This window comes from Gobio gobio (genome assembly GCF_949357685.1).
Source record: "Gobio gobio genome assembly, chromosome: 16".
NCBI classification, from domain to species: Eukaryota; Metazoa; Chordata; class Actinopteri; order Cypriniformes; family Gobionidae; genus Gobio; species Gobio gobio.
Genome location: NC_137109.1, coordinates 10,507,698 through 10,530,210, shown reverse-complemented (window position 1 = coordinate 10,530,210; position 22,513 = coordinate 10,507,698). Strand labels below are relative to the sequence as shown.

The following is a 22,513-nucleotide window of genomic DNA, read 5'->3' as shown; positions in this document are numbered from 1 at the left end:
TTCATTTTAGTTGTTGTAAATGTGGATTTGTTTGTTAAATAACATGGTTAAATCTGTGTTCTTGTGATCGTGAAGGACTTGATTCGAACATGAGTGACTCTTTCCAAGTAGAAATGATAAGGTCTTTTTTAAAGCTATAAGCTCAGGGACCATTTTTGTGATTTCCGCCTGGATTTGGCCTACCAAAAATGAAAAGCTTCCCATACCCACATACAGTGGTCTTTAAATACACAATTTTGGTGTCATTTTACAGGAAACCCTTTGAAGTTACATAAACCACTGCTAAAAGTGATAAACATGTAAGTATATGTTGTCTGAGCTGTAATAACCCCATCAAAAAAGAGGCGCTTTTTGATTTTTTTGGTTATAAATTCAGTTTTGAAAGTGTGTAACTCAGACCCTGTGTGCTCTAGCACCCTGCAGACAGTTTGGGCTGTTTCCACTAGATTCCAGAAAATACTGGAAAAAAGAATGTTGTCTTGTATGCAAGATTTATTCAAATGGATCTGAAGGGAGCACCCCACACACACACACACACCCCACCCCCATAACCCCCATACCAATATACAGTGGTATAAATGCAAAATCTCAGTGTCATCAAAATCATTTTTCCAGTGTTTGCTGACATATGCTGGAAACAACCAAAACTGTGCTAGAACACACAGGGCCTGGGATATACACTTTCAAAGATTAATTTATAACCAAAAAAAATCAAAAACGCCTATTTTGTTTGTCCGGTTTATATATATATATATATATATATATATATATATATATATATATATATATATATATATATATATATATATATATATATATATATATATATATATATATATATATATATATACTTTCAGAAGTGTTTTAAAAATAGCCTTTATTTTATGCTGAATGTGCATTTGTATTTCATATGACTGTATTTTGAAATCTTATGTGGGTCATTCAGGTGCATTTTTACACCCATGAACATTTTTGTTTTTATGCTGCATTTGGTATATTATGCTTAATGCTTGATTAATTGTAGGTTGCATGAATCACGTTTTTATAAGAGTTCATTGCTTTTAGTCGATGTCTAATATTTTGGATTTAAAGAGCTTAAAGTTGTTTGATGGGGATCTTTTGGGGAAATAAAAAAAATTTGTTCTGTCGATTAAGAGTTATGTCAAGCTCATTTAAACAAATGATCTAATATTATTTTGTGTCCTTGTAGCTAAATTGTTGATATTTTAAGTAGTTGAGTGTTTCTCTAATCGATTCGATTAGGCTTATAAAGGCAATTAAATTCCAGTGTCAACACTTTTTAAAGCTGTTTTAGTCGGATTAGAAATGGCATAGAGCAGGTTTTTCGTTCTGTTGCTGTCCGTGGTGCTGCACTGACATTTGCAGAGGGCTACATTATTTGAGTACCATGTTGAGGTCGTATTTATCTGTTCAGTGAATATTGTTACTTGTTGTTGTTTTCCAGAATAATGTTAAGTACATCACCCTTTCAGTATGTATTCCATCACTTAATCCTATAAGAGATATGAATATCATGCAGTTTCTTACTGTTACTCACAGTGTCGCTGTTCACCTGCAAAAGCAAGTGTGTGTTCAGTACACATCTCTCCACCCTGATTCTGATGTCATACACAGGGCTTCAAGCTCGTCTCATTATACAACATCGTCGACGGAGACTGCCTCATATACTGTAGGCCTACTTCTGTCTACATTTTTTAATTTAGGTTTACTTTTATGTTTTCCATTTACATGTAGCGTTGCGTTCCTGGATTTAATTTCATAGACATTTCAAACGTTCTGCGTTTCTGCTGAGATGTTTGGCCTTTTGTTCTTCGTGCTGATGGCGCGCACCGCTTATGGAGACGTGAGCTATTCTTTCCCGGAGGAGATGAAACGCGGATCTGTGATTGGAAATATAGCAAAGGATCTCGGGCTCGATGTGAACAGACTGTCATCTCGTAAGGCTCGCATTGATACTGAAGGTAACAGAAAACGATACTGTGATATTAATCTGAACACTGGAGAACTGACCGTAGCGGAGAGGATCGACAGAGAGGAGATTTGCGGAAAAAAAGCTTCATGCGTTATTAAACAGGAGCTCGTGCTGGAAAATCCTTTAGAATTGCATCGCATCATTCTCAATGTTGAGGACATAAATGATAATTCACCACAGTTCAAGGAAAGTGTCAAATTCGAAATACAAGAATCAGCGGACAAAGGATCTCGTTATTTATTAGATGAGGCCCATGATGCGGATATTGGTATGAATTCAGTGCAGTCATATACACTTCAAAACAATGAACACTTTATTCTAAATGTGCTTACCAAGGCAAATGGAAGAAAATATGGCGAGCTAGTTCTTAATAAAGAGTTAGACCGCGAGCAGCAGAAAGAGGTGACTTTAATTCTCACTGCGGTAGACGGCGGGACTCCACCGAGATCAGGTACTGTAGCCATACACGTCACTGTGCTGGATGCTAATGATAATGCTCCAGTCTTTAGTCAGGCCGTCTATAAAGTCAGTCTGCCTGAAAATTCTCCTGTAGATACTGTAGTGGTGACAGTGAGCGCTACTGATGCTGACGAGGGACAAAATGGAGAAGTGACGTATGCGTTTGGTCATTTATCTCAAAAGGTGTTGCAATTATTTTTCATCGATGGAGTATCAGGTGAGATTAAACTAATAGGACCGATTGATTATGAAGAGGAGAGTACAATCGAACTTCCCATTCAAGCTAGAGATGGTCAAGGGTTAGCCAGTTATTCCGCCGTATTAATAGATATTGTTGATGTCAATGATAACGTCCCTATAGTAATACTAAAATCTCTTAATAGTCCCGTTCCCGAGAACGCGTTACCCGGTACAGAGGTTGGCATCATTAATGTGCAGGACAGAGACTCTGAGAATAACGGACAGGTGCGCTGCTCCATTCAGCAGAACGTCCCCTTTAAACTCGTACCTTCGATCAAAAATTACTATTCTCTGGTGACCACAGGTGAATTAGACCGCGAGCTGCTCTCTGATTATAATATTACAATCACTGCTACTGATGAGGGCTCTCCGCCTTTATCTTCCACTAAGAATATTCACTTGACTGTCGCTGACGTGAATGATAATCCACCTGTATTTGAGGAGCAGAATTACAGAGCTCATGTGCAAGAAAATAACAAACCGGGCTCCTCTATTTGTTCAGTATCAGCCACAGACTCGGACTGGAGACAGAATGGCACTGTAGTTTATTCTCTGTTGTCCTCTGATGTCAATGGCGCACCGGTGTCCTCCTTTTTATCCATTAACGGAGACACCGGGGTCATTCATGCCGTGAGATCGTTTGATTACGAACAGATGAAAAGTTTCAAAGTGCTCGTGTTAGCCAGAGACAACGGCTCTCCTCCTCTGAGCAGTAACGTGACCGTGAGTGTCTTCATATCGGATGAGAATGACAACTCCCCTCAGATATTATACCCCTCTCCGGAAGGAAACTCCTTCATGACCGAGATGGTCCCCAAAGCTGCGCAGGCGGGCTCCCTGGTCTCCAAGGTGATCGCCGTGGACGCGGATTCTGGACAGAACGCGTGGCTCTCGTATCACATTATTAAAGCCACTGATCCGGGACTTTTCACTATCGGTGTCCACAGCGGGGAGATCAGGACGCAGCGGGACATTTCTGAATCTGACAGCATGAAACAGAACCTTATTGTGTCCGTGAGAGATAACGGACAGCCCTCTCTCTCGGCCACGTGCGCGCTGTATTTGCTCATATCAGATAACTTGGCTGAAGTTCCAGAACTGAAAGACATGTCTCATGACGAGAGCAGCTCCAAACTGACGTTTTATTTGATCATCGCGCTGGTGTCCGTTTCCACTTTCTTTCTGACCTTCATCATCATCATCCTGGCCGTGAGGTTTTGTCGCCGGAGAAAGCCCAGACTGTTGTTTGATGGAGCTGTAGCCATTCCCAGCGCGTATCTCCCTCCAAATTACGCAGAGGTGGAGGGCGCGGGAACTCTCCGCAGCACTTACAATTATGACGCATACCTGACCACGGGCTCGCGCACTAGTGACTTCAAGTTCATCAGATCTTATAATGAGGGCACACTGACTGCTGACCTGACTCTGAAAAAGACTCAGTCCGCCGTGGATGATCTTGAAGGACTTGATGCAGAAATGAGCGATTCGTTTCAGGTAGGACTAACAAAGTATTTTTTTTTAATGGTCTGGTTTTCTATATCAATTGTGTATTTTGTTCTAAGTAGACCGCTTTGATTGGCAATAGGCTGTTAAAAACATCACGTGACGATTTTTGAGGGCCACGTTGAAGTCCGAAAACAATTGGTATATATATGTATATAATATTTTTTTTCTTTTTTTTTCTGGTCATGAGCTGTCAGTTGTAATTCACGATGTATGATTCACAAATTAATTACCAGTCAATATAACAAATCTAAATGTTAAACTTGCAGTTTTGCAATCAAAGCGAACTGCGTTCATTTGGATTCGGCTCGTGTTTCTTGTAGAGTAAGGAATCTCTTGGTTTAGGTTTTATATTGCTCGCAACTTGTAATTTTGTAAATGATTCACGATTTAATGCCATGCCAAATGGCTTATCTCTTTGTGTTATTATCACCATGTTTCAGCACCGTTTTTTTTTTGGTGATCGAGGTCTTCATTTCGAAAGGATTAACGACATTTGCAAATAAAAAAAATCAATAATGTAACTTGTTTGAACCTTTTTTCATGTTCATTTGCTTGTCCATTTAAAATCTATAACTATTTCTGTTTTCTTTGTAACTTAATAATAACTTTGTAGAAATTGCTCTGTAACTTTTTGCATTAGGCTGCTTTCATCGTAGTGTCCTTAATATGAAATATTTTAGCAGCTCCATTTACGTAGACTGCATTACACAAACTTTTAAAAGACCTGTGTGGCGATAACCTGCCAATGAAATGAGTTATTAGAGTGCAGGACTGTGTGTCGTTTTTTTAGGTAGTGCTAACACAATATTTATTTTAGGAATGGTTTAATTCACATATTTAATATGTATTTGTTTTATAAACTGAGAGTGTTCTTTGGCAGCGGGATTGTTGGTGATCTTTAGAGGCAAGAAATCTAATTTCTGTATCATTCTTTTGAATAATCCTTCTGTCTTGCTTTTTTCTCTTTTTTGAGATCGTAAGTAGGCTATATGTGTCCGCATGGATTCTGCTATTTGTAAATGAATCCATGAATGCTGATATTTTTAAGTAGTTATACGTTTACATCAATGTCTCCTTTATATATTGGTGGTTTATATATGGAATTCAATTCGGATGACAGAAATATGGCATTAGGTGTAATTTTGTAAATGTCCTTGTAGTCTGATTAGCAATAGCATAAGGCGGGGTTTCTCTGTCGCTGTCTGTGGTGCTGCACTGGCATTTGCTCTTGGTGTTCGTGTGTGTTGCTATTTCCTCTCCTATATTATAGCTCACACCACTCTATCCTGCTACAGCTTTTGTTTTTTGTTTTAATACTACACATACTGTGGGTGTGTTTCTCTCTGTCTTAAGAAAATGTTGCTGCTGGCTTTTGTTTTGCTAAACAAGTGTTAGTATATAACAAGAGGTCTTTATGTGATCCGACATTTAATGTTGTTAATTTATTTTTACTTTTATGTAGTTTCTTCTTTTAACTCACAGTGTCGCTGTTTACCTGCAAAACCATGTGTGTGTTCAGTACACATCTCTCCACCCTGATTCTGATGTCATACACAGGGCTTCAAGCTCGTCTTGTTATAGAAAATCGTCGACGGTGATCGAAGGACTATTTCAGACATTGGCTTTATTTGTACACTCATGTTTCTTTTACATGTTGATTGTATTTCTGGATTTAATTTCTGATCCGTTTCTGAAACATTTTAAATGTTTTGCTTTGCTGTCGAGATGTTTGGCCTTTTGTTCTTCGTGCTGATGGCGCGCGCCGCTTATGGAGACGTGAGCTATTATTTCCCGGAGGAGATGAAACGCGGATCTGTGATTGGAAATATAGCAAAGGATCTCGGGCTCGATGTGAACAGACTGTCCTCTCGTAAGGCTCGCATTGATACTGAAGGTAACAGAAAACGATACTGTGATATTAATCTGAAAACTGGAGAACTGACCGTAGCGGAGAGGATCGACAGAGAGGAGATTTGTGGAAAGAAAGCTTCTTGCGTTATTAAACAGGAGCTCGTGCTGGAAAATCCGTTGGAGCTACATCGTTTTATCCTCAATACTGAGGACATAAATGACAATTCACCTCAGTTTAAGGAAAGTGTAATAAAATTCGAAATTCGGGAATCAGCGGACAAAGGATCTCGTTATTTATTAGAAGAGGCGTACGATGCAGATATTGGTCTGAATTCAGTGCAGTCATATACACTTCAAAACAATGAACATTTTCGTCTTAGTGTAATTACCAGGGCAAATGGAAGAAAATATGGCGAGCTAGTTCTTAATAAAGAGTTGGATCGCGAGCAGCAGAAAGAGGTGACTTTAATTCTCACTGCGGTAGACGGCGGGACTCCACCGAGATCAGGTACTGTAGCCATACACGTCACTGTGCTGGATGCTAATGATAATGCTCCAGTCTTTAGTCAGGCCGTCTATAAAATCAGTCTGCCTGAAAATTCTCCTGTAGATACTGTAGTGGTGACAGTGAGCGCTACTGATGCTGACGAGGGACAAAATGGAGAAGTGACGTATGCGTTTGGTCATTTACCTCAAAAGGTCCTGCAATTATTTTTCATCGATGCAGTATCTGGTGACGTTACACTAACAGGTCCAATTGATTATGAAGAGGAGAGTACGATCGAACTTCCCATTCAAGCTAAAGATGGTCAAGGGTTAGCCAGTTATTCCACCTTACTAATAGATATTGTTGATGTTAACGATAACGCCCCTATAGTAATACTTAAATCTCTGAACAGCCCAGTTCCTGAGAATGCGTTACCCGGTACAGAGGTTGGCATCATTAATGTGCAGGACAGAGACTCTGAGAATAACGGACAGGTGCGCTGCTCCATTCAGCAGAACGTCCCATTTAAACTCGTACCTTCGATCAAAAATTACTATTCTCTGGTGACCACAGGTGAATTAGACCGCGAGCTGCTGTCTGATTATAATATTACAATCACTGCTACTGATGAGGGCTCTCCGCCTTTATCTTCCACTAAGAATATTCACTTGACTGTCGCTGACGTGAATGATAATCCACCTGTATTCGAGGAGCAGAATTACAGAGCTCATGTGCAAGAAAATAACAAACCGGGCTCCTCTATTTGTTCAGTATCAGCTACAGACCCGGACTGGAGACAGAATGGCACTGTAGTTTATTCTCTGTTGTCCTCTGATGTCAATGGCGCACCGGTGTCCTCCTTTTTATCCATTAACGGAGACACCGGGGTCATTCATGCCGTGAGATCGTTCGATTATGAACAGATGAAAAGTTTCAAAGTGCTCGTGTTAGCCAGAGACAACGGCTCTCCTCCTCTGAGCAGTAACGTGACCGTGAGTGTCTTCATATCGGATGAGAATGACAACTCCCCTCAGATATTATACCCCTCTCCGGAAGGAAACTCCTTCATGACCGAGATGGTCCCCAAAGCTGCGCAGGCGGGCTCCCTGCTCTCCAAGGTGATCGCCGTGGACGCGGATTCTGGACAGAACGCGTGGCTCTCGTATCACATTATTAAAGCGACTGATCCGGGACTTTTCACTATCGGTGTCCACAGCGGGGAGATCAGGACGCAGCGCGACATTTCTGAATCTGACAGCATGAAACAGAACCTTATTGTGTCCGTGAGAGATAACGGACAGCCCTCTCTCTCGGCCACGTGCGCGTTGTATTTGCTCATATCAGATAACTTGGCTGAAGTTCCAGAACTGAAAGACATGTCTCATGACGAGAGCAGCTCCACACTGACGTTTTATTTGATCATCGCGCTGGTGTCCGTTTCCACTTTCTTCCTGACCTTCATCATCATCATCCTGGCCGTGAGGTTTTGTCGCAGGAGAAAGCCCAGACTGTTGTTTGATGGAGCTGTAGCCATTCCCAGCGCGTATCTCCCTCCAAATTACGCAGAGGTGGAGGGCGCGGGAACTCTCCGCAGCACTTACAATTATGACGCATACCTGACCACGGGCTCGCGCACTAGTGACTTCAAGTTCATCAGATCTTATAATGAGGGCACACTGACTGCTGACCTGACTCTGAAAAAGACTCAGTCCGCTGTGGATGATCTTGAAGGACTTGATAAAGAAGTGAGCGATTCGTTTCAGGTAGGACTGGCATTTAAAAAAAAAAAAGATTTGATATTTATTTGTGTTCTGCTTTCAATGGCAAACGGCTCTGTTTAAAAAAAAACAAAAAACAAAAAACTGGCTCACTCAAGTTATATCTGTTAAGTTAATTAAGTTCGTTTTTATATAATTTTGTAATTTAGGGCCAAATTGTGCGAAACTTCTGAACATGCATATTGTTTGATATTAGACACTTTTTTCCAGGAAAAAAGGTTTTAAAGGGATTTCAGAAATATTAACAGTTAATATGAAGTGGCTAAAACTCATGTAATGTGATCCCATGCTGCTTGAATAATTTGTGTGTTTTTCTGTATTTTTATTTACTTTTTGTCTTCATCTCGTTTAAAAAAAATAATATTGAATAGTAAGTTAGATGAAAAGGCATATTTCTATTTGCTGTCCGTGGTGCTGTACAGGATGCGTCTGCTACTGGTGGGGTTTTGCTCTATACTGTGTCTGTTTACAGTCGTGTTTTTTACGTATAGATGGTCTTGAAAATCAAGCTTGTTCTTTTTCATATTCTACGAGAATGTTTGCTTGTTCTGGGTCTTTGATATTGTGAAGTCATTTCATGTGTTTCACGTGTCTACCGCGATGGATCCAGGTTAGGCCATTATGGTCAGAGTTATTAGGGTTTCCTTTTTAACTCTGTGTTGTTGTTTACCAGTGCCACCGTTGGCATTCACATTGTTTCTCTCCACTTGTCCATGATGTCATAGGACTGACATCAGAGTTTGCTGTAGACAACCGATGATGTTGAGCGGTTACATCACTTTTTGTCTTATTATATTGATCATAAACTAGATTCAATCATTTGCGTTGTCTTGTACAAGTGTATTCTTTATAGATTGGTCATATTTGTGTTGTTGAACGACATAATGCGGACATGAGTGACTCTTCAAATTAAATGGCAATTAAAGTCCGATGTCAACCATTTATAAATGGCATTTAAGCAGGAATGGAAATGGCATTGAGCAGGTTGTATTGTTGCTGTCCTGTCAGTGGTACTGCATCCGCATTTATTCTTGGTGTTTGGGTTTTTTGCCCCTGAATAATGTCCAATTTTTTTTATTAGTAGTACCTTAAGTGTGCGCTCGTGTGTGTGTGTGTGTGTGTGTGTGTGGGCATGTTTTTGTGAAATATCAGGACACAAATGTGTATAATGACATGGGTATGACATAGGTATTACAAAAAGAGGGTGAAATATGAGGACGTTCCCCATGTCCTCACTTTTCAAAATGCTTATAAATCATACAGAACAAGGTTTTTTTCACAGAAAGTGAACTGCACAGTCTCCTGTGAGGGTTAGGTTTAGGGGCAGGGACAGTGTAAGGGGATAGAAAATACGGTTTGTACGGTATAAAAACCATTACGCCTATGGAATGTCCTCACATTTCACAAAAACAAACATGTGTGTGTGTGTGTGTGTGTGTGTGTGTGTGTTAATCACCCAATCTTCAGTGAATGTCGCTGCTTGTTCTTGATTTTCAAAATAATTAAGTATATGCCAAGTTCGGTATACATTCTTTCAGAGATTTAAAAAAAATATGACGCAGTTTCTTCTCTTTAACTCACAGTGTCGCTGTTTACCTGCAAAACCATGTGTGTGTTCAAAACACATCTCTCCACCCTGATTCTGATGTCATACACAGGGCTTCAAGCTTGTCTCATTATAGAAATTCGTCGACGGAGACTGCCTCATATATTGTACTTCTGTCTACATTTCTACATTTAGATTTACATTTATGATTTCCATTTACGTGTAGTATATTGTTGTGTAAATATTTTTAATTTCTTAGGCATTTCAAACATTTTGCGTTGCTGGCGAGATGTTTGGCCTTTTGTTCTTCGTGCTGATGGCGCGCACCGCTTATGGAGACGTGAGCTATTCTTTCCCGGAGGAGATGAAACGCGGATCTGTGATTGGAAATATAGCAAAGGATCTCGGGCTCGATGTGAACAGACTGTCATCTCGTAAGGCTCGCATTGATACTGAAGGTAACAGAAAACGATACTGTGACATTAATCTGAACACTGGAGAACTGACCGTAGCGGAGAGGATCGACAGAGAGGAGATTTGCGGAGAAAGGGTTTCATGCGTTTTAAAATTTGAGTTCATGCTCGAGGATCCCTTAGAGCTGCACCGTGTTTCAGTTCAAATTCAGGATATTAACGACAATTCACCTGCTTTCTCAAAGGATTTGATCACATTTGAAATTAGCGAGTCTGCAGACCGAGGTACTCGCTATCGCTTGAATTCAGCTCATGATGCTGATGTAGGACAGAATGCAGTTCAGAAATACAGTCTACAAAAAAATGATAATTTTCAACTGGCAAGTAATTCAAATGTAGACGGAGAAAAGAATTTGGAATTACTGCTAGAGAAAGAGTTAGATCGTGAGCAGCAGAAAGAGGTGACTTTAATTCTCACTGCGGTAGACGGCGGGACTGCACCGAGATCAGGTACTGTAGCCATACACGTCACTGTGCTGGATGCTAATGATAATGCTCCAGTCTTTAGTCAGGCCGTCTATAAAGTCAGTCTGCCTGAAAATTCTCCTGTAGATACTGTAGTGGTGACAGTGAGCGCTACTGATGCTGACGAGGGACAAAATGGAGAAGTGACGTATGAATTTGGGCGTATTTCAGACAGAGCTAGAAAGCTGTTCTCGTTGGATACACATACAGGTGACATTCGAGTAACAGGTGCACTTGATTTCGAGGACGAAGCTGTTTATGAATTACGTGTAGAAGGGAAAGATGGATTTGGTTTATCCAGTGACGCTAAAGTTGTAATTCAGCTTACAGATGTTAATGACAATGCTCCTGAGATACGTTTGAAGTCTTTGCGTAGTCCCGTTCCCGAGAACGCGTTACCCGGTACAGAGGTTGGCATCATTAATGTGCAGGACAGAGACTCTGAGAATAACGGACAGGTGCGCTGCTCCATTCAGCAGAACGTCCCCTTTAAACTCGTACCTTCGATCAAAAATTACTATTCTCTGGTGACCACAGGTGAATTAGACCGCGAGCTGCTCTCTGATTATAATATTACAATCACTGCTACTGATGAGGGCTCTCCGCCTTTATCTTCCACTAAGAATATTCACTTGACTGTCGCTGACGTGAATGATAATCCACCTGTATTTGAGGAGCAGAATTACAGAGCTCATGTGCAAGAAAATAACAAACCGGGCTCCTCTATTTGTTCAGTATCAGCTACAGACCCGGACTGGAGACAGAATGGCACTGTAGTTTATTCTCTGTTGTCCTCTGATGTCAATGGCGCACCGGTGTCCTCCTTTTTATCCATTAACGGAGACACCGGGGTCATTCATGCCGTGAGATCGTTTGATTACGAACAGATGAAAAGTTTCAAAGTGCTCGTGTTAGCCAGAGACAACGGCTCTCCTCCTCTGAGCAGTAACGTGACCGTGAGTGTCTTCATATCGGATGAGAATGACAACTCCCCTCAGATATTATACCCCTCTCCGGAAGGAAACTCCTTCATGACCGAGATGGTCCCCAAAGCTGCGCAGGCGGGCTCCCTGGTCTCCAAGGTGATCGCCGTGGACGCGGATTCTGGACAGAACGCGTGGCTCTCGTATCACATTATTAAAGCGACTGATCCGGGACTTTTCACTATCGGTGTCCACAGCGGGGAGATCAGGACGCAGCGCGACATTTCTGAATCTGACAGCATGAAACAGAACCTTATTGTGTCCGTGAGAGATAACGGACAGCCCTCTCTCTCGGCCACGTGCGCGTTGTATTTACTCATATCAGATAACTTGGCTGAAGTTCCAGAACTGAAAGACATGTCTCATGACGAGAGCAGCTCCAAACTGACGTTTTATTTGATCATCGCGCTGGTGTCCGTTTCCACTTTCTTCCTGACCTTCATCATCATCATCCTGGCCGTGAGGTTTTGTCGCAGGAGAAAGCCCAGACTGTTGTTTGATGGAGCTGTAGCCATTCCCAGCGCGTATCTCCCTCCAAATTACGCAGAGGTGGAGGGCGCGGGAACTCTCCGCAGCACTTACAATTATGACGCATACCTGACCACGGGCTCGCGCACTAGTGACTTCAAGTTCATCAGATCTTATAATGAGGGCACACTGACTGCTGACCTGACTCTGAAAAAGACTCAGTCCGCTGTGGATGATCTTGAAGGACTTGATGCAGAAATTAACGATTCCTTTCAGGTAGGACTAGTGTTTTAATTATTTGTTGATTTTAAATATATATATTTTTATCTTGGCCTTAATTTTAAATGTGTATTTTTATTCAAATTTGATCGCTTTCACTGCCAACAGTCTCTTTAATGATCAAAACTACCTGACTCATTAAAATTCTTTATTTTATGCACATGGACATGTTTGAGAGTCATTTTCAAATATTTTTAAAATGCTACATTTAATTAATTATTTGGTCGGTTTTAAGTTATGAGGCGTCACAAATGATGCATACTTGATGTGATTAAAGTTGGGGGAAAGGGAGTTACAACGACATTTACTTTGTTCTATTTTCTTCGTTTTGTCAAGTTGTAGCGTTTGGTCTAAAATTGATTTTAGATCTTTTTACTTGTAAAAGTAAATGATCCTCGATTGTTTTTCTTGCAGAAATCTGTGAATTTTACGGTTGGTTGATAATACCTACTTTGAGCCTATACTCTTGAAGTATACTCTCAGCATGAAAAAAGGTTCCTTACCTCTTTTTATTGGAGTCTATAGAATTGCCTCGCCCTTTTGAAAGCCTTTTAGTTTTAGCGTGTTAGCAAAGTTTGTGATGATTGATATTTTTCGGTGAAGTTTTTTGCTCATCTTATCGATGAGCTATTAATGCTGAATGCATTTTGTGAATCGTTGTCATTTCTAATGTTCTTTTGTCCTTGAATAAGGGCTCAATGGGGGAAATGAGCTGTTCGTTTCAAGACTAACCAAGTTTTTTTAATTATGTCATTGTAGGTGTTTACATTAAATGTGTATTTTCTTGTAAACCGAGTGTTTCCATTGGAAACAGGCTTTGTTATCTGCTTAGTTTCACTTGACTCATTCAAGTGGTCTTTTACAGGTGCAACATTTCAGGTTCAATTTAAATTTTTGAAAAGTAGCTACATTTATGGTCGGTTTGCGCAAGCAAGTACATCACCCGCTTGGCCCACGATGTGCAAACGGAATCTGATAGGATGCACAAGCAAGTTAATTCATTTGGGATTTTAGTTCTTGTGGAGGCACATTTTCCCTAAATACAATAAAATAAATATTTGGTTTTAAAATGGCTTTCGGAAATATTAATGGATCTGAAATATTATTTAATCTCACCAGGATACACGTATGTAATGTGATCCAACACAATGTCTGTTATGTGAAATAAGTTTATAAATGGCTTACTATTTTTATGCAAATATTATTTTATAAGTGCCAGTAAGCTCAGATATTAAGTTTAATAGGCCATTTTTTTCAATTTGCTGTCCATAGTGCTGTAGAGGAAGTGTCTGTTGCTGTTAAGGTTTGAATTTTATACGTTGTAGGTCTGTATATAGTTTGAGTCGTGTGTGTGTGTGTGTGTGTGTGTGTGTACAGGTAAATGTGTTTTATGAAGACACGTGTATAATGACATGGGTGTTACAGCGTAAAACCATAGTGTTTATATACATACTAAACAGTGTTTTTGAAATTCATAAAATGCGGAAGGTTTTGTGTGATGGGTAGGTTTAGGGGTAGGCTTACTGTAGGGGGATATCATAGCATATACGGTTTGTGCAGTATAAAAACCATTAAGCCTATGGAGTGTCTCCGTAAACCACATATTCAAAAATGTGGGTGTGGTTCAGATAAACCCTACCTATAGGGACAAAATTTCCCCACAAAAATAGCAATAACTGAAATCCCTGCCCTTTGTGGGGACATGTTTTGGTAGCCATGAGGAAACATTTTATGAATCATACTAAGTTATGTTTTTTTTGAAAATGCAGAAATGCAGGAAGTTTTTTGATGGGTAAATGTTTTGTGTAACTCATTTGATTTTTCTAATATCAGATTGTGCATAGGATTTCTGTCTTTTGTAATTGAATGAAATGTTGCTGTTGTTAAGAATGCATAGTTTTTATAGTCAATGTTTTTTAGTTGTCTTTTATTTATGTAATTTCGATATCAGCAATATCACTTTTTTACTATTTTGCCTATTTGGAAACGGCGTAGTGCAGGTTTTTCCTGTTGCTGTCCATGGTGCTTAACTGTTGCACTGCACTGGTGTGTTTTATCCCCCTCATTCACAATGAAGCTCACAGCTTTCCCTTATTCTTTTCTTTTTTTCCTTTTTCCTTTTTTTTTGGTAAATACTGTAGGCCTAAATGCTGTGTTAATTTCGATCTCCCAATCTTCAGAGAATGTTGCTGCTGCCTCTGGTTTTGTTTAGTGTAAGTATGTTCCGACGCTTAATCCTGTGAGAGATATGGCTCTTATGCAGTTTTTTCTTTTAACTCACAGTGTCGCTGTTCACCTACAAAACCATGTGTGTGTTCAGTACACATCTCTCCACCCTGATTCTGATGTCATACACAGGGCTGCGAGATCGTCTCGTTCTAGAAAATCGTCGTGTGTGACTACTTTTTTCCCTAAATGTAGTTTCACATGTGTGGTTCTCTTTTACATTTTAACAGTTGGATTACAGGAATTACCTTTTACTGAATCTCTAAAGCATTTTTAAGGGTTGCTGTCGAGATGTTTGGTCTTTTGTTCTTCGTGCTGATGGCGCGCACCGTTTATGGAGACGTGAGCTATTCTTTCCCGGAGGAGATGAAACGCGGATCTGTGATTGGAAATATAGCAAAAGATCTCGGGCTCGACGTGAACAGACTGTCATCTCGTAAGGCTCGAATTGATACTGAAGGTAATAGAAAGCGATTCTGCGACATAAATCTGACAACGGGAGAATTAATAGTGGCAGATCGGATAGATAGAGAGGGGCTTTGTAAGGAGAGACTTTCTTGTGCGCTTAATTTCGAATTTGTATTAGAAAATCCATTGGAATTGCATCGTGTTGTCCTACAAATCCAAGACATTAATGATAATACGCCAATATTTCCTAAAGATGTAATCAAGCTCGAAATAAGTGAAAGTGCCGTTAAAGGTGCTCGTTTTCGTGTCATTGAGGCTCGGGATGCGGATGTCGGCCACAATTCAGTGCAAACATACATATTAGAGAGAAATTCAAATTTCGTTTTAGCAGTGAATTCAAAGACAGATGGAGGCAAGTATGTCGAGTTAGTGCTAGATAAAGAGTTGGATCGTGAGCAGCAGAAAGAGGTGACTTTAATTCTCACTGCGGTAGACGGCGGGACTCCACCGAGATCAGGTACTGTAGCCATACACGTCACTGTGCTGGATGCTAATGATAATGCTCCAGTCTTTAGTCAGGCCGTCTATAAAGTCAGTCTGCCTGAAAATTCTCCTGTAGATACTGTAGTGGTGACAGTGAGCGCTACTGATGCTGACGAGGGACAAAATGGAGAAGTGACGTATGAATTTGGTCATTTATCCGAATATGCAAAAGATTCTTTTTCATTGGATCATCAGACTGGACAAATTTCCGTGAAAGGGCCAATAGATTTTGAAGATGAATCAAGGTATGAAATTGTTGTTGAGGCTAAGGATGGGTATGGTCTTTCCTCAGACACAAAAGTAGTAATAGAAATTACTGACATAAATGACAATTCCCCCATTCTTATAATCAAATCTCTGAATAGTCCCGTCCCTGAGAACGCGTTACCCGGTACAGAGGTTGGCATCATTAATGTGCAGGACAGAGACTCTGAGAATAACGGACAGGTGCGCTGCTCCATTCAGCAGAACGTCCCATTTAAACTCGTACCTTCGATCAAGAATTACTATTCTCTGGTGACCACAGGTGAATTAGACCGCGAGCTGCTCTCTGATTATAATATTACAATCACTGCCACTGATGAGGGCTCTCCGCCTTTATCTTCCACTAAGAATATTCACTTGACTGTCGCTGACGTGAATGATAATCCACCTGTATTTGAGGAGCAGAATTACAGAGCTCATGTGCAAGAAAATAACAAACCGGGCTCCTCTATTTGTTCAGTATCAGCCACAGACCCGGACTGGAGACAGAATGGCACTGTAGTTTATTCTCTGTTGTCCTCTGATGTCAATGGCGCACCGGTGTCCTCCTTTTTATCCATTAACGGAGACACCGGGGTCATTCATGCCGTGAGATCGTTTGATTACGAACAGATGAAAAGTTTCAAAGTGCTCGTGTTAGCCAGAGACAACGGCTCTCCTCCTCTGAGCAGTAACGTGACCGTGAGTGTCTTCATATCGGATGAGAATGATAACTCCCCTCAGATATTATACCCCTCTCCGGAAGGAAACTCCTTCATGACCGAGATGGTCCCCAAAGCTGCGCAGGCGGGCTCCCTGGTCTCCAAGGTGATCGCCGTGGACGCGGATTCTGGACAGAACGCGTGGCTCTCGTATCACATTATTAAAGCCACTGATCCGGGACTTTTCACTATCGGTGTCCACAGCGGGGAGATCAGGACGCAGCGGGACATTTCTGAATCTGACAGCATGAAACAGAACCTTATTGTGTCCGTGAGAGATAACGGACAGCCCTCTCTCTCGGCCACGTGCGCGTTGTATTTGCTCATATCAGATAACTTGGCTGAAGTTCCAGAACTGAAAGACATGTCTCGTGACGAGAGCAGCTCCAAACTGACGTTTTATTTGATCATCGCGCTGGTGTCCGTTTCCACTTTCTTCCTGACCTTCATCATCATCATCCTGGCCGTGAGGTTTTGTCGCAGGAGAAAGCCCAGACTGTTGTTTGATGGAGCTGTAGCCATTCCCAGCGCGTATCTACCTCCAAATTACGCAGAGGTGGAGGGCACGGGAACTCTCCGCAGCACTTACAATTATGACGCATACCTGACCACGGGCTCGCGCACTAGTGACTTCAAGTTTGTCAGATCTTATAATGAGGGCACACTGACTGCTGACCTGACTCTGAAAAAGACTCAGTCCGCCGTGGATGATCTTGAAGGACTCGATGCGGAAATGAACGATTCCTTTCAGGTAGGACTAACAAAGTATTTATTTTTAATGGTCTGGTGTTCTATATCAAGTGTGTATTTTTGTTCAAATTAGACCGCTTTGATTGGCAACAGGCTCTTAAAAAGATCACGTGACGATTTTTTGAGGGTCATGTTGAATAATTGTTATTTTTATTATTATTATTATTTTTTTTTTTTGGTCATGAGTTGTCAATTGTAAGTCACGATATAAGATTCACGAATATGTGTTTTACCTATTATCGTTTTTATTTTATTCTTCTTCTTGTCTTTCTTCTTTGTCTTTCCCTGTCTTAACCTTTCAAAGAACTTGCTTCATCCTTTTGGGAGCCTTTTTTTTATCTGACTCAGCATGCTCTCTTATCTCTTGTTAACGATTCGGCTCGTGTTTCAAGTAGAGTAAGGGATCTCTTGTGTTGATATATAAGTTTTATATTGTAGAATTTTGCAATTATTTTTGGGTTGAGCATGATTATTGTAGCTCGCAACTTGTAATTTTGTAATGACATCTTTTTCCCTGATTCACGGTTTTAAGTCATACCATATGCTTATCTCTATTCAGATGTGTATCACCATGTTTCATTATCGTTTTTATTGGTGATTGAGGCCGAAATGATAAACGACATTTGAAAATTATTTAGAAAGTTAAAAATATATATACAATAAATAGTGGAACTTGTTTAAACCTTTTTATGTTAATTTGCTTGTCAATTTAAAATCTATAATTATTTATGTCATCTCTATAGCTTAATAATAAATTACTTTGCATAAATTACTCTGTAACTCTTTGCATTAGGCTGTTTTCATCGTAGTGTCTTTAATATGAAATATTTTAGCAGCTCCATTACATAGACTTCATTACACAAACTTTGAAAAGACCTGTGTGGGGATAACCTGCCAATGAAATAGTTATTAGAGTGCAGGACAGTGTGTCGTGTTTTTTAGGTAGTGCGAACACAATATTTATTTTAAGAATGGTTTGATTTACAGATTTAATATGTATTTTATCATGACTGATTTCCATAATGCTAAATCTTTTGAATACATGGCTTTTAAAGTGCTTGCTCGTACAACTCTGCTGATCATATTAATATATCGTCCTCCTAAGTCTTTGTCAGATTTCTTCTCTGAACTCAATGAACTACTCACTCTGGCCTTTGCTGTATCCTCCAATGTAATGCTGCTTGGTGATTTCAATATCCATTACACTCAGAAAAAAATGGTGCTATATGGCACTAAAAGGGGTTCTTGGTCGTAATCATAGGGGAACCACCTTTGGTGCTAGCACCATATCTTAACATGTTCTGTATATGGTAGCGGTGCTATATAGCTATATAGCCAAAGAACCGGTGAAGAACCAAAATTGGTGCTATACAGCACTTAAAAAGGTTCCCCTATGATTACGAGCCAAGAACCACTTTTAGTGTCATATAGCACTATAAGCATATAGCATAGAGTGTACGACACTGTCTGCTCAAATACCAGTGACCTTACATTAACTTTGGACAATTTCAGTCTCGTACAACATGCTGATTTTCCTACTCACTCCCGTGGTCAAACGCTTGATCTTGTTTGCAGATCAGGAATTAATAACGTCTCTGTCTCTGGATCTCAAACTGGTCTTTCAGATCATAAACTGATAACAGTTAGATTTGACTATCCTCTTCCTGAACCTCGTCTCAAAACTACTATTAATTATCGCAATGTTAAATCTGTCGATCCTCTGTCATTCTCAGACTCTATTAATGCAGCTTCTCTGTCTTCTTACACAAATTTTTCTTGTCCTTCTGCTGTTCTCTCAACTTACAACTCTGCTATCTCTGAAGCCTTAGACAATCACGCCCCTATAATAACTAAGCTGGTACCTACATCTCATGCGTCACCTTGATATACACCTGAACTCCGACTACTTAAACAAACTGGCAGACGTCTTGAGCGCAGATATAGGAAGAGTAGCCTGGAGGTGCATTACCAAGATTTCTGTGCTCACCAGCTGAAATACAAATTAGCCCTCAATACCTTCCTCCACTTATTTGTAAATAAGATCAAATCTATATATGAAACATTTTTATCAAACTGGTCCCCACCTCAGCCCATAGAATACACCCTCTCTAGCTTTACTCTCACCAATACATCAGCTGTTAATGACATACTTGCTCAAACTAGCTCATCCACTTGTCAGTAAGATCCAGCACTTACCTCACTTCTCAAAAACTGCCTATCTGTAATCTCTTCTCCTATTGATCATCTGATCAACTGTTCCTTTTCTTCTGGGTCTGTCTCGCTATCATTAAAAACAGCTGCGGTCACTCCTATTTTAAAGAAATTTGGGCTGGACTCTTCATCTATGAATAATTTCAGATCTATTTCTAATCTTCCTTTCGTTGCAAAGCTGCTTGAAAAAGTAGTTGCCTCTCAGCTACAAGCTCATCTTTCTGCTAACAATCTTCTTGATCCTTTTCAATCAGGTTTCGGTCAAGCCACAGCACTGAAACAGCGCTGGTAAAAATGACTAATGACCTCCTAATGTCTGCTGATTCTGTTTGTCTTACTGTTCTCATCATGCTTGTCTTAACTGCTGCATTTGACACTGTATCTCATCATATACTTACCTCTCGGCTAGCAGCTATCGGCATCACAGGTAGTGCTTTATTTGGTTCATATCATATCTCACCGATAGACAATTTTTTATTACTATTCATAACTTCAAATCTTCTCTGTGTTCTCTCTCTCAGGGTGTTCCTCAAGGCTCTGTTCTTGGGCCACTTCTGTTTAATATTTATCTGCTACCATTAGGTCACATTATCCCTAGTCACGGTCTCAGCTATCATTGTCATGCTGATGACTTGAAAATGTACATTTCAGCCTGCTCCGTTGCCACTCTCCCCTTGGACTCATTCAATACCTGTATTGCTGACATTAAAACCTGATTACATAGAAACTTCCTTAAATGTAATAACAAGAAAACCGAGGTTACTGTTTTCGGTCCACCGTCCCTTTTGAAAAAGTCTGAATTGAGTCTACCTATTGATGGGGACACATTAATTCCATCTCACACTGTTAAAAATCTGGGTGTAACATTTGACTCTTCACTTACATTTCAAGCTCATATAAGTTCTATTAACAAGACTGCATTCTGCCTCCACCATAATATTGCCCGACTGTGACCTGCTCTCAGCACTAAAGAAACCGAAACTCTAATCAATGCTTTAATAACCTCATGTCTTGACTACTGTAATTCACTGCTTATTGGGTTTCCCGCTAGAACAATCGCTAGACTACAATATATACAAAATTCTGCTGCCAGAGTCATCCATTGAGTCAAGAAATCGGATCACATTACCCCTTTTCTCTATAATCTACATTGGCTACCTGTTTCTGTCCGCATCCAGTATAAAATTCTATTGTTAACTTTTAAATGTTATTCTCCTCGTCGTTCTCTCCAGTCATCTGATTCAAGACTACTTACTGTGCCTTGTTTCCGTCTTTCTACTATGGGGGGTAGATCATTCAGTGCTGTGGCCCCGAAACTCTGGAACTCCCTCCCTCTTTCTCTGCGCGACACTGCTACTATATCCTCATGCAAAACTCAACTAAAAACATATATTTTCTTACAGTATTTCCAACCCTCCTCTGCTTAGACATAGAAATATACAGAAAAATAAACACTATGTTCTACATTGATGCTATGTATATGCATGTATGTTTCTTGTACAGCGACCTTGAGCTTGGGAAAGGTGCTATATAAATAAGACGTATTATTATTATTATTCATTTTATAAACAGTAGGCGTTTCTCAATGTAAAGGAAGGATCCTAGGAAGCCAGAATTCAGAGGATGCTACGTCATCGACATCCGTCGAAGGACTGTTCCAATGTCGAGGATCCTCGGAATTTCAACCAAGGTCTGAGTCCTTCGTTCGAAAAATATGCCATATACAGGAAAGGATGCATACGAGTAGACTTCGCGCTCTTCGCACTCTCAAATCACCCATAATCCTATGTGCGCAGCTTTGCTATCTTGTTAAAAAAATACAAAATATCGGAGTCGGAGCGTTAACGGGGCAATATGCTTTCAAGTGTAAGTATTTATGTTACCAAACATTTGTTATAACCGTAGTAAATATAAGTAAAGTTTAACGTTTAAATGCCAGTACAAATTACTACCGTACTGATATTATACAAATTACGTTATTGATGGCTAACGGACCTTTTCACTGACGTAATGAGGCAATGACGTGCACTTGCTAGCCTGTTCCATTTACGTGTTCTCCGAATGCTAAAGAGGAACCTCGCCTAGCCTCTGAAGGAAGTGACTTGGAAGGACCAGTCCTGCAGAGGAAGTATCCTTGACATTGAGAAACACCTAGTGTTCTTTGGCAGCGGGTTCTGTTCTTGACAGATATTTTGTCTCTCATGTTCACTGAAAAAATAAAAACCTTGGATCAACATTAAAAAATTTAAGTAATCAGTCACACGAAATATTTGACATTGACTCAAAGTAAATCATTTAAATTAGTTTAACCTGAAAAGTTTGAATCCATGCAACCACTCTGTAAAGGTTGATCAAGCTAAATTTTTTTAGGTTGGAACAAAACAATTTAGTTTTTTTGACATTTTTTGCACTATTTTTATTTTTTAATCTGCATGTTATTTGATTACGCCAACTGTCCTGGATGTCATACTGTAGAATCACATGGCTATAATTATAAATACTATTAAATGAATAACGCTTTACCTCTATAACCAGAGCATTAGACTCTGAATGGGATCAGTGATTCTGGTCACTACAAATAACAAACATCATCTGAACACATTATCTCTTGCCATAACAAAATTGTTTTATAAACACACAGTAAAAGCAGCGAGAAAGACTAAGGTTAACGATTTAAGGGTCAAGAGCACAACTAAAGCAAACACTCATCTCCATCACGGTGACTTCAAATTAAACTATTATTTTCATTAAAACAGTAAAGACAGAAATAAAGTCAGTCTGGTTAGTAATGCGTGAAGCTGGTAGTACTTTTTTGTAGAGTTGTTTAATCCTCCTCTGCTGAGATCTTCAGAGATTTAATGTCTTCTTTTATCGTCAGTTGA

General features: G+C 40.0%; 4 protein-coding genes across 11 annotated transcripts in view; all 4 read left to right on the top strand.

Annotated features, from left to right (window-relative positions):
- LOC307140223 (protocadherin gamma-A11-like) overlaps positions 1–22,513 on the top strand; it is a gene marked incomplete at its 5' end in the record, with an annotated part of 277,967 nt that overhangs the window by 44,405 nt on the left and 211,049 nt on the right. The window lies entirely within an intron of this gene.
- Positions 1,814–5,779, top strand: LOC307139484 (protocadherin beta-15-like; the record flags this gene model as incomplete). The annotated part of the gene is made up of 2 exons (XM_079838483.1): positions 1,814–4,186; positions 5,756–5,779. The coding sequence occupies 2 exons, from the start codon at positions 1,814–1,816 to the stop codon at positions 5,777–5,779; spliced, it is 2,397 nt and encodes a 798-aa protein (XP_079694609.1).
- On the top strand, positions 5,951–15,020 carry LOC307139483 (protocadherin beta-15-like; the record flags this gene model as incomplete). Its single annotated transcript, XM_079838482.1, has 3 exons — positions 5,951–6,374; positions 10,601–12,525; positions 14,985–15,020. 3 exons carry the CDS (start codon positions 5,951–5,953, stop codon positions 15,018–15,020), a joined length of 2,385 nt encoding a protein of 794 aa, XP_079694608.1.
- Positions 14,882–20,213, top strand: LOC307139482 (protocadherin beta-15-like; the record flags this gene model as incomplete). The annotated part of the gene is made up of 3 exons (XM_079838481.1): positions 14,882–17,421; positions 19,810–19,919; positions 20,153–20,213. Exons 1-3 carry the CDS (start codon positions 15,046–15,048, stop codon positions 20,211–20,213), a joined length of 2,547 nt encoding a protein of 848 aa, XP_079694607.1. The 5' UTR covers positions 14,882–15,045.